At 43.6% G+C, this 12,861-nt stretch overlaps 1 protein-coding gene across 1 annotated transcript; it reads left to right on the plus strand.

Moving 5' to 3' along the window:
* Positions 1–1,305: 1,305 nt before the first annotated feature.
* nptxra (neuronal pentraxin receptor a) lies at positions 1,306–10,722 on the plus strand. The gene is made up of 6 exons (XM_040191637.2): positions 1,306–1,454; positions 1,570–2,349; positions 6,594–6,864; positions 7,221–7,462; positions 8,179–8,358; positions 8,467–10,722. The coding sequence occupies exons 2-6, from the start codon at positions 1,639–1,641 to the stop codon at positions 8,695–8,697; spliced, it is 1,635 nt and encodes a 544-aa protein (XP_040047571.2). The 5' UTR covers positions 1,306–1,454; positions 1,570–1,638; the 3' UTR covers positions 8,698–10,722.
* Positions 10,723–12,861: the final 2,139 nt, after the last annotated feature.

The raw sequence follows: 12,861 nt of genomic DNA on the forward strand, positions 1-12,861 counted from the left end.
GTTGGAGCCAAGAATGACTGGTTTCGAACGGTGTGAAGCGTTCATTTATTTGATGATTACACAATGTTCCTCAATGCTGTTAGCCGGTGTTTATAACTTCATCACACTAAAACTTGAAACAAAACAATTTAAAGCTACAAGCATTGCCCCAGTCATCGTTAGGCGTAGTGAGCACGGTGGAAATGACTGCAATAAGAATCCTCGCCACTGCTGCAATGCAATATACAGCCGAAAGTGCCACCAGTGACATTTAGTGTGCACTCTGAATACTAAAGTGAGGAGCTCAGAAATCCGTCGTGCTTATAAATGTGAGAATTGATGGTTTTGTATTCACTATTCCCAGGCTTTTGTCTCCACCTCTGCAGGAGTACTTAACAGTCTACTTTACTATTCTAGTGTTCCAGTGAAGACTGAGCTCCCCAGCTATTTTTTGCTGCAGACACGTCTCACGCCGTCTCCCTCACCCATCTTCCATTAGAGCTTTCACCGCCGGGGACTTTTAGAAGCCTTAGCTTAAATCCCACTTAATACTTGTGTGAGAATGCACATCACACACTGACTTCATACATACGCCAAAGAGTTTTCTCACTCGTGTGTGAGTGCGTGTGCGTGCGTGCATGTCTGACATTCACTCTCTCTCATGCATGCACGACTAAGTGTGCGTGTGGGTGAATGTGCAGCACATCAACATTTAAAGCCAAGTGCGGTTTAATGAGACGTTCCCAACATCAGTAGGTCTTTATTGTGCTCTGCGACAAACACACACATATACACCCACGTACGCATGCACGCACACACCTGAACCACGGCTGATGCCATCATGCATCTCTGCTGCTGTGGAGCCGTTCTACAGGGAGCCTTCAGGCTGACTTATGGCCATCCACACATTACGCATTACAGTAGGTCTGCAATGTGTTGCAGAGCAGGAAAACATTAAGCCCAAGGGAGGGGTAAAAAAACAATTTCCTAATGTCAAACGGATTAGTATGCAGATCCAATAAAGAAATTGCAGTTTCGTGGAAATATTTTGGAGAAAATTGTATCAACAAAGACACAAGTACCTCTTATCTGTACCACGTGGCTTCACATTTGCAATGTATGTTAGAAAATCCAATGTGCAAAGGTAAAAATATTCGAGAGGATACACCTACTTTAAAGAATAATGGGAAAGAGGTGAAAATCAATCAACTTTTATTTCAGACTCAAGGCCCAGATAGATCAAATAGACAAAAAAATGTGTTTCTGAAACTCTCTCTCTCTCTCTCTCTCTCTCTCTCTCTCCCTCTCCCTCCTGATTTCGCTTCAGTGTTGCAGGCTGGATTCTGCCTGAATACAGAGGACATGCGCGCTGAATAGGGGGAGGAGGTCTATCAGACTCTTTCAGATGTTTTGTGTTCCCCCACGTTGCAGAACCCTTATTTTCTAATCGCTTGTTCTTATAGAAAGGAGAAAAAGTAAGTTGTTTTTCTCTCTCTCCAACAATTTACAGACTGGAAAAATTAATTGACACTTGCATTGTTTTTGAGGTTTTAGTACAGAGTCATAATTAAGAATTTGTATTATTATCAGATTTTTTTCCACTAATTGGTCGCGCCCGCCGCCACCCTGAAGTTCATCGTTGTTATCTTGGCCGCCGGGATGGTGGCCTTCGTCGGAGCGGTAATCTGCATCATCGCTGCCGTCCACACCGGTTCCTCCAGGGCTGCCGCGGCGCAACAGCAACCCGCCACCGACAATCACTCGCTGTATCCGGACGCGGCGGCGCGGGGCCCCGCCGGGTCCGTGGCGCGGGCCGGATCTTTGGGCGCTCTCCACGGTTCTGAAACACCAGATTCAGAAGCACCCACCTTCGGCATCGGGCTCGGCGCGTTAGACGGAGTCACCGGACTCGCGGGTCACGACCCAACGGTCAGTCGGCTCATCTGCACGCCGATCCCCGCCGGGGAGTGCAACCCGAGGAACTTTCAGCAACAAGCGGAAGACCCGTCGCTGTACGCGGGGGAAGACTGGGGCTACCTGCGCACCACCGCGGAAGAGCTCCGCCAGACTGTTCTGCAGCAAAAAGACCAGATATTAACGGACCAGCGCACCATCAGGGAGCTGACGGGGAAACTATTCGAGTGCGAGAAGGGGCAGGACGGCCAGAGCAGCCGCGCGGACAGACGCGGGACCGCCGCGGGGCTGCGGGGGGTGAAAGGTGCGGCGCCGCAGGAGAGGCACCCGGAGCGGGTCATGGTGCGTGACAGCCCGGGTTCGACGGCTGACGGCGCTCACGTGCTCACCGTTATGGCTGTGGAGGAACTAGAGCAGGCCATCAGTCAGCTCAAAGACCGCATAGAGAAACTGGAGGTGAGTCCTGTGTGAAGAAAAATGCCCCCTTGACATGCATCGTACAACAATAACGCACTTTCTTTTGGTAAATCCATATGTTGAAATTGTGAGACCATAAAAAAGGATCCCAAATTGAACCAAGAAGGTTTTTTCGTCATTTCAGAAATGAAATGATTTTTTCTCCCCTTAAGGATGAGTAGTAGGACAATGTGTTCAATATTGAATGAGAAAAAGTGAGTTATACCCAAAAGCTTTTGTGTGTGATATTGGATATAATTGCTAATGACATTTATATTTATTGATTTCTAATAATCATAATTTGCCATTGGTTTATGTAACCAATAACCCAAGCGAATAGATTGAGAATTTAAGTTAAAAGAAGGGGAGAGGTGAGGAGAAAGGGGAGGAGAAAAAAGAAGCCGGTAGCATGAGGAGGTGGAGGAGAGAGTACAGTGGTGTAACATGAAAAATGTTCTCATCCGAGTAGAATCCCATGATGTATAACCTAATTTCTGGCTTAAAAAATACCATACATAATATATGAGCATACCCTATATTTGTAGAAAGTGCTGACATGATTCTCTTCGGTGTAGTACTCCTCACTCTCATTTGTAAGACGATGTTAGTGTGGGTCATTTTCTTTGTGGATTATACTTTGTTGTTATTCCACAAGGTAACTGACAGATGGAACCCTTTCAAAATGTAAAATGTTTGAATAATCTCCATGTTTAACTCTTTTCAGGGACACATTTTACTAAGGACTGCACAGTACGATCCTGTTTTCTGGAACACTTTTACTATCCAAGTCACGTTTACGAGTACAGGAGCTACATGTTCAGTACGTCAGCAGCACATTGTGCGGTTTACATCTAATGCTGGTTATATAGAAGAGATGTATTCATCTGCGATAACTACCCCAGCAGCTTACATCCTGCAAAAATGAACCAGATGCAGTGGAACATTTGGTGTTTTTAGCTTGGTGCATTTGTCCCACTATGTATTGGGGCATAATCAATATTTTTTCTGGCGTACTAAATATGGTAATATGCGTCTAGGAACACACATTATGTTCAATTCATTTTATTATTAGCATTCAATACCAGACGCCGGGAAGCTCCCGGGGTTGCTAATGGTGTGAAAATGCAGTCACTGGAATGCTTGTATTAATCACTACACTTGGTACCAATGATTCTGGCAGCCTGTTGTGAGTATTTTTACACTAAATGTGAGTAAGCACCTTGTGATATCTCACTCATCCACCTCCAATGTGGAAACTGAGGTTTAACTTTCTTAGTGACTGTTGTTTTCATGCAGACGTTTTGCATTGGGCGTTAAGAGGCAGCATGGATGTTATGTGACTGAAGCTCTTTCAATGTTCATTTGGACAATAAATACTGTGATGCTGTTCTGGTACTTTTAGAAATCTGGCAAAAAGGCAGAAAATGGAGCCTCCCTGAAAAAGAGGGGACAATTATAGTACCTCAATAACAGTGCAGTGTATCTTCTACCTGGGGCTTCTGTACTGTTTTACTACAGTTTAATAACCTATAAACCTCATTATGATGCACCAGTTACACATTATTATTTGTTAAGGGAAATACAATGTTGCAACTTTGTTGCCAACATTGTATTTAGCATGAGAAAAAAAATCAAAACTACAGCAAAGAAACACTCAAGAGCAAGAGTTATTCAAGTATTATTTTTACGACGATATCAGCTATATGATAAAAACAACACAATGACACAAATTAACACGCTACTGCAGATGTACAAAATCACAGACACAAAATCAGTTCACTTACCAAATCCTGTTCACTATTTAAAGACAAAGTTCATACTGAACTCCTAATTCTACTTCTTCTATTCTTCTTCTCAATACTAAGATCTGCTAGCAAGTATTCTGTCTGACACAAGTCACGCTTGCCCACTGACCAATCAGAGCGCACGTTTACGCTGTATTTTGTTAATAAAAATAACTATTGATTGAGTGATTCTGTTGAGGCCAGTAGAGAAGCCTTAGCTGCCCTGAGGCCCCCACTGGTCTATACGTTGATCAATCAAGGAAGCTTTAAGCTTGAAGCGATCTAAATCTAAAATGAATCCAAAAGTTCACAGCCTCCTACTCCAGCCTTGTTTAGAGCTGGATGCTAACATTAGCATGCTAACACGCTCACAAGGACAATGCTAGCTTGTTGTTTTGAAGCAGGTATTGTATCATGTTTTCTGTCTCAGTCCACCCTTTACGCTTGCTCCCACTAGCAAATTAACACCAAACAGCTTACAGCTTCTGTCCTTAGCATTAACAGGTTAATGCAATTAACAATAATTGTTTAATAACCTATTCTCAAGCACACATGGTGGCATAAGAGATCAAGGGTCAAGGGATCACCGATTCATCAGAACTCCTCCTCTGGGAAACATGAATGTACAATAACAGGCTTCAAATAGAAAAGCAATTTCAGAGTAGTAGACATTTTCACCTGCAACGGATAAAAGATGAGCTAGATCAGAATATTTTCTTAGCAACAGCTATTGAAATGTATCAATAGAGGCTACATATGCTAACCTCCCTCGCTTTGCGGCCGGTAAACTTGATCACTTATTTCTTGCTTGGATTCATGTTTCCGGCCAAATATGTGCTGGGATCATTTATTTTTCTTAATGAATTTGTTTGTTTTGCCAAACTGAAGCCACTCACGCAAGTGCAGTGCCCGAATAGTTAATGAAAGTGAAAATGAACGCTGACTACTTTCTCTTTGTATCCACGTACAACAAGGCTGCACCACACCACAGGGTATTGAGCAAATACCCTTTTTTCAGGATATTGCAGTTTTGATTTTCTCTAGAAATATTTCTGGAATGTGTATAAAGCTGCCTAATATCCTAGTCCTGTGCTTGATGAAATAACTATCAGATAGAGCGTGTTGGGACTAGATTCCCTATCGTTGCTGTACTCTGGGAAAGCCAGTGTATCATAGTGAACAATGCAGCATGTTCAGTGTAACTACTTAATAAAACGTGTTTAACAATAAGGACTTTATTCAGCTCTACCCTTTGATAGGTATTTTAGGATAGTAATGAATCACCTGGACGCATTACATTGGAAATCCCATCCATCTTAACCATCCATCTTTTTGGGGAAAACCATCCTTACCTGCACAATGTTCTGACTTCACGAGCTCCATGCATGTGTGACATTATCAGGTTGTCATATATAAGTTCTTGTAGGGATTAATTAACCTCTATTGGTTTACTTTATCGGTATCTCATGGCTAAATGTAAGCACTGAGCACTTGTATTCTGCATTAATTCCTTTCTGGGACCTCTGATTTCTACTATAGACTGTATCCCATTGCTCAGTGGACATACTGGACCCCAAAGGTTTTATGAGTCCTGCAGCGTCTGAATGTCCCACATTCCCTTTTTGTGTGGTTTGGCTATTTATTTTAGTGGACCATTGTGCACGCAGGATCCTATTTATTTGTTGTTCAATGAAATTCTTTGTTATCTTTGTTGCCTTTTCTGAAATGTAATCTATTGTGGTTGTATACTTCATTGAACGGCTGAACTTGAAGATGACACTTGGATGCAGTTTTTTTGATATGTGAAATTCTTTTTCATAAAAGAGCTTAAAGTTGCATAACCTGCTTTAGCCGTGCCAGACATTCCAGAGCAACATCAACAAATAAAGTCCTCAATCAATTCCAATAATTCTGAGAGAGCAGCTCCAGCCAGCATGCGGTGCGCTTAGCTTAGCATAAAGACATGGAAATAAACGCCCAGCAGCTTTGTCTGAATGTGACAAAATCCAAAGGTTTTCTAATCAAGCCGTTGAACCTAATTTGAGTAACATGGAGAAAAAACAAGTGTAAATCAACATTTCATTGTGTTTACAGGAGATAATGTGATTTTTCTTTTTACTGTAATATAACATAGTCTTATGTTCAAGACTATTTCTGGCCGGTCATCTAGCAAGCCCCCAAAAATCTGTTTAAAAGAAAGTTGAACTTCTCTGTAAGGACGAAATATGAACTACTATTGTGAACCCATAATAAATGTATTTCCAACGGGAGATGTAATGTATCCGCAGAGTCAAATATGAACATTACGTTTCCTTTCATAGGCATGCAGCCACTGCTATATCTGTAGTAAGTACAGTACTTCCGGAACTGTTGGTTTGTTTAAACAGAACAGCAACTATTTACACGGCAAAAAAAACAACACACCGAACCCTTTTCATCCACTGCCTCCCTCCTCTGCAGTCAGACATCGGCCCGTTTCCACACAACCAGACGGACGGCAGCGCCTCAGCAGCGCCGGGCGAGGGAGGCACAGAAAGGTCGACCCATGCCGGGCAAAGAGCCGGAGCCGACAGGCCTTGGAGGATGGAAGACTTGGAGGGGGAGCTGGAGAGGAAGGTGGAGCTGCTCGAGAAAGAGCGAAAAGCCCTGAGGCTGGAAACGGAGCAGCAGAGGCAGGAGATCGACCGGGGCATCAATAAACTACACCACCGACTCTCAGGGCTGGAGGGAGGTCGGTATTAACATATAGGGGAGGACAAGCAGGAGATGATGTGTAAATGGAAATATAATAGTAAGAGAGGAGGATAATGATGTGACTGTAATGAATCACTTGCAGAAAGACCCTAATGAAACATTAGAGGTAATGCATTACTCTTTAATCAAATCAGACCATGGGATTTATTTTTAATGAATAAATTATGCTAAAAAAAAAACACATAAAAGTATGAAAAAGACTGTGGAATCCAAGCCCTGCGTGAAGAAATGTCAGATCAGATGAGGAGGTATAGTTACAGCCTCTGGGAAAGGCAGGAAATCGATGATATGAATGATTTAACCTATTTTGTTTCCATACTTTGCTGCTCTCAGGTGATTCGGGGCATTCCTTCCCGGAGGGCTACAGGCTGTCCTTCCCAACACGGACCAACTACATGTACGCTGTGGTGAAACACTCCATCCCGGCGCTGCGGACCTTCACCGCCTGCCTGTGGCTGCGGCCCGCGGAGGGAGGGATCGGGACGCCGCTGTCCTACGCTGTTTCCGAGCAACCCAACGAACTGGTGCTGCTGCAAGGCCTGCACGCCCCCACTGAGCTCCTCATCAACGACAAGGTACTCCGCCGACGGGTCCACTGCTTGATTTGACCAATGGGATTCTTGCTGCAGCTTGTGGTTTGTACTTCAGACTTTTTAGTGATTAATATAATATGTATTGACAGGTTGGCACAATTACAAACTCCCTCCGTTGATTTTCAATTTTTTTAATTACTGTAATTATTGACTATTGACAATCATTCTTCGATTAAATGAAATACCATACGGGCACCAAGAATGCATGCATTTGGACCTGAATATATTTACTTGATCCAAACAAAGGGTAAAAACAATCTCAAACACAGAGGGCTACCTGTTGAGAACTGCAGCAGAAAAGTCTGCAGCATTGTTTGCTTTTTACATCACCCCACTATCCCCCACTACTGCTTTCTACCAAGCTCACACACCTCTTACAGAAGAAGCCAATTCAGCAGATGAGCTAAAAAGGCTCATTCACATGCTTAATGACACATTAATGCATCACCTCGACAGCACTGCCGGGAAGTGACTGGTCTAAATTTAATGAACTCATTATGGTAATTGATGCCTCGGGGAAGTTTGGTGTCCTTGGAGGGCTTAGGATGTCTTTGGGACTTAAGGAATAATGCGAAACAGCCGAGAGGGGAAAGAGGAGAGAAATACGAGAACATAATTTGCAGCTATCAAGTGGTCTCAAATCCTGATGCGTGACAGGACGTGTTCTGAACTACCCTACTGATCTCCCCTTTTGCAAGGTGGCACAGTTGCCTCTAAACCTCTCCAGAGGCAGCTGGCAGCATATCTGTGTGAGCTGGAGCCAAAAGGGAGGCGTCTGGCAGGCCTACCAGGGGGGAAAGCTCCGGGGCGAGGGCCACGGGCTGGCCACCGGACACCACATCCGACCCGGAGGAGTGCTCATATTGGGGCAGGAGCAGGTGAGCGAGGCACTAAAGGACTAAGTGAAGGTTAAGACCTATAATCTAAAAAGCCGAGTCATTTTCTACGTCTTTCCTCTCTGTGACTACCCTCTTCTGTCTCTCCAGGACTCCGTGGGCGGAGGGTTTGACTCATCCCAGGCCCTGGTTGGGGAGTTGTCCCAGGTGGGTCTTTGGAACCGGGTCCTGTCTGCCAACCAGGTGACCAGCTTGTCCCGCTGCGGCCGAGTAACCCAGGGCAGTGTGGCCCCCTGGACCGAGAGAGGAGTTGAGGTTTTCGGCGGAGCAACCAAGGACCCGGGAGAGCCTTGCAGTAAACACCACAGGAGTTCTCAATGAGCGACGGGCCGACGGAAGGGCACAGATAGAAGGGAGGGGTAAAGTTGTAGGCCTTTCAAGAATGTGGGCCGCTGCCCACTGCTACAGGATTTCTGAAAAATCCCTATGTGGCGAGGACTGACGAGTTTATGAAAAAATGAAATTGAACGGTACGCACGGTATCTGTATGACAGAAGTACTAGAAGGTTTGCCGTTTCTTTACCACACTTTTAGTAATCGATCCCGTCGTGGAGGCCCAGTGGAAAGGAACTGGGCTCTGTTACAGATTGATGCCACATTGTTTCACCTCTGCATGATGTGTTCATATGCCGCTAATGTCTTGCCACTGCACAGTGTCTCCTGCATCCATGGCTGGCAGGTGACTGTCTATGTGTTTCTATATAAAGGCCCAAGGGGCGCTAAATAAAACGAATCATTCCCTGAGGAACCCACCACCACAAGCAGAATGTTATCATTTTTTGGAGAGGGGTGCTTAATATATATTTCTGAAAAGCCTTTGCCCCAATTTCATGTCACATGTCTGTTGCATGTTGTGTTCCTTTAATAAATACTTAACATTCAAAATATATAATGCACTCAATGTAAATTTAACATTCCTGGAAGCTGACTGTTTCATCTTTGTATTTTTATACATGCAGCCACTCAGTAACGTGGTTTGATGAATTAACAACCTGCAACCTCCAACTCTTTGAACCTTCCGACATTCCATGCATGAGCTCTGCTGTATGTTTGTGATATGCCTTGGATGCATCTAATATGTTTCTGAAAATCCATCTTTGATCTCTTTGATGGTTATTCTTCACTGTATGATTAAAAAAATACATGTTTTTTCCAAGCATAAAAAATATCCTGACTGGAAAGTGCCTGTCCGGGTGTCTGAACCCATGTAATTAAATCCACATCCTGATGGAAAATTTGGACTGTAAGGTATTTTGAACTAATTAATCATCAATGTTTCTGTGAACTCCCTGGTGGATTTTTAAGATTTAAGAGGTTTGATCAAACGTTTCAAAACACGGGACTTCTTTGCAGTGCTGCCAAACTGATGCTAAATCAGGTCAAAGTCATCTTGCTGTGTTCAATAGTGTCTTTGATGATGCCTCTCAGTCTGCTGTGTTATTAATGAAATTATGCCTGCTATCGGTTCAGCTTGTTTGAGCTTCTTGTTTTATGCTTTTTAATAGTGTTGTGGCATTATTCTCATTATAGTTATTGGAATTGAATACTTTTTAACGCTATTGGGAATTTATTCCTTCCATGATATCAGCTTTTATTTCACTGTGTGTATTGGTATCTGTCTCTCGTTGTAATTTGTATAAGTACTGTATGTCCACGTCTCGTAGGCTGTTGTATCTGCATATTTACGTGTAAAAATCTAAAATCTTTATTAAAGTCCTACTTTTCAGATTATGTTCATAGTATGTAATATATGAGAAATTGCGGTTGATTTAGTCTTAATAAGGGGCTGTTTTATTCAGGGACACACACTTGTGATCCAAGGGCAGCAGCAACAAAACCTGCTGTGAGACCCTCGTACACCAGACATTGACAGAAATAATGACATACTCCTTTGCTCTCCACGGTCACTCTTCTCAAAGGCAAAATAAAAGAGAGTTTGAAGGAGAAACGCCTGGAGCTTTTCCCCTCAAGGTGTGAGTTACGAGTAAATTGAGGATTTGTGAATCCCATGAGTCATCAGTGAGTCAGTTGGGTCTCAGAGCAACACATCTGCATGTAAGAAATGCTAAGCCAACTAGCTGCTATAGCCAAAGCCTCACATTCAATGGAATATATATGAGAATGCTTTTAGACATATCATCTAAATATTGCCAAGTAAGCACTCAATAGTATTCCCCAAACAGTTGGACTAACCCTTTAATGAAACTCCTACATCAAACAATAACATCTACAAGCTTTGAAAGCCTGCAGGTATATTTAACTGAGATGTTTAGCCATTTGTGCCAAGAGTGTGCAATCTCTATGTTTCAGTTTTGTAAACATTAAAAAAGTCATTTTCAAATCTCACTCTTATGAGTTATTCTCCCCTCGTCTCTATTATCCTTCATTCTCACCTCCCCCTCTCCTCCTACCGGGGGACTACGGGTCTTCCTCCGCTCTCCGTCGCCTGGCTCTTTGCTCAATCTCAGCATTCCTCATGTCCCATTTCTAAGACACATATTGCACTATAGTGGACTGAAGGTTGCTGTATCAAAACAGATTTTTGTAAATTGGAGAGAACAAGCACACACGAGAGATTTATAAAAACAAAATAGCTGACTGAGTGAAACAGGGATCACATCCATGCATTTATGCCTCTACACCTAAATCATGCAAGACATTTAATTTACCCATGGGCCTGTGTAGACACAACACACAACTAAGGGAAGGAAGGGCCACAGCTAACAGATGACTACAGCAAGTTTCAGCAATCCCTAATTAGAATGAGTCCATCAGTCTAACGGTTCCAGTGGATAAGACACCACTGAGTTTCTCTTTTTCAACCACTCCCCTCTTTTACTAACGGACTTACAACTTAAGTCCATCAGCGGCTCTGCTGCACGTGCCAAACAGTCCTACTCAGCTCGCCAGTGTCGCACGATTTAGATCCAAACCAAGTCAAAGTCCCGTTAATCTTGTTACCGTTTGGGTAAAGCCTGCTGCGTGTGTGAGGAACAGAATCCTTCTCGCCCTTTCAACGTTGACTTTACACACTTTACAGTTTTTATTGGGTGCAATACGAAACCGCTTTAACTACATGCTATCTAATCTCCAGTATCGTTGTGAAATCTACCTGTTGAGGTTAAAGAGGTTAAAGTGTGCTCCAATACAAGAAGGAATCAAGTTTCATGGCTCGTATTGCGGTTTGGCAGATGTATCAGTTCACATATGCAATATGCAACAGGCTCATTTCTTTGGTGTTTGCTTCGTGTGACACCTGCTGTGGTGCTGCAGCTGTAACACAATTGCCCTGCAGACTTGTAGCCGTACACGGCCGTCTGCCGGCTGTTCATTTCTTTCTCTGCGCTCTGAGCGTTTCTAAGGCAGCAGGCGTCAAAGAGACGTAGGAGGAGGACACAAATTCACTGTGTGATTCGCTCACATGAAATCAAATCCCACCGAATATTCTTTTGGCTTTTCAGCACCTCAAAGATGCGGGAATTGGCATCCGCATTGTGTCACTGAACAGCCTGCAGCGCCGTTGGAGGATTCTCGGCTGTTGGCTGCGGCCGCCGTTTAACCCTCCGGTTGCTGTGAAACCTCTCAGGCCACCAGGACGACCACCTTCAAAACAGATCATCCACCATCGCGGGTCGGATTATCAATCCCCATCATAATCCATAATCTTCCATCTAGGAATGGGCAGATTGCAATCCCATGTAATCCAGGAAGTGGATGGACCATCAAAGGAAGGGTTTTCCCCACTAAATGATCTCTGAAAGTCCTCCGTTTATCAGTGGAAGTGCTTTCCTTGCTGTCTTTGACTGTTAAAGTGTGTGTACCTTGACAGAGGATTAGAGACCGGATGGGTTGGCTCTTCTCTGTATGGGAGACTCAAAGCTGTTCAATGAATCTCATTGGGTTTTAAAATGATTTTTCACTTGGATGTTAAACATGGTGTATTTTTCCTTTTTGTAGTAATATTTAAAAGGATCCAAAAAGCCCTTTACATGTACGGGATTCTCTTCACACTGCCACGGCTTAGGTCACTGTAAAATGTCCAGAACACACAGTGATGTCACCGGGTGCTGGAGTACACCTGTACGTAAGAGCCAGGTGAGGAGAGGCACCACTGGAGGTCAGCAGAAATGAGCTTTTCAGGGGATGGTACCTACTCTTCAAACTGGTCCTCAAGAACAGCTGTCGATTGGTGACACACGTTGTTACTGGTGGTTAACAACAAGTGTGAAACTATATACTGCATCACATGTTTTTTTCTAAGAATTGCATTTCAATGAGTAAAACAGCTCCATAAAAAATCCAAAGTGCGAGTGCCTTGAATGTTTGTGGTTGAAAAAAAAGCTTTTGGCATTCCGTGGTCGTTTCTATCAAACGCCTTGGATCCACCTTCACCACTTTCCCACTTGAACCAGAAGCAGGTAATCCGCCTACTCAACCTCCACATGGCAGCGCACCAGAATCGTACTCTTCCTACACACAAACATA

The sequence above is a fragment of the Gasterosteus aculeatus genome, chromosome 11 (assembly GCF_964276395.1).
Source record: "Gasterosteus aculeatus chromosome 11, fGasAcu3.hap1.1, whole genome shotgun sequence".
Taxonomy (NCBI): Eukaryota; Metazoa; Chordata; class Actinopteri; order Perciformes; family Gasterosteidae; genus Gasterosteus; species Gasterosteus aculeatus.

What these genes read in the sequence shown, in the direction of transcription:
- nptxra (XM_040191637.2), top strand. Translation starts at nt 1,639, where the DNA reads ATGGTGGCCTTCGTCGGAGCGGTAATCTGCATCATCGCTGCCGTCCAC. An exon ending in ACCGCATAGAGAAACTGGAG is followed by an intron (nt 2,350 to 6,593) that starts GTGAGTCCTGTG and finishes CCTCCTCTGCAG; the next exon opens with TCAGACATCGGCCCGTTTCC. An exon ending in AGCTCCTCATCAACGACAAG is followed by an intron (nt 7,463 to 8,178) that starts GTACTCCGCCGA and finishes CCCTTTTGCAAG; the next exon opens with GTGGCACAGTTGCCTCTAAA.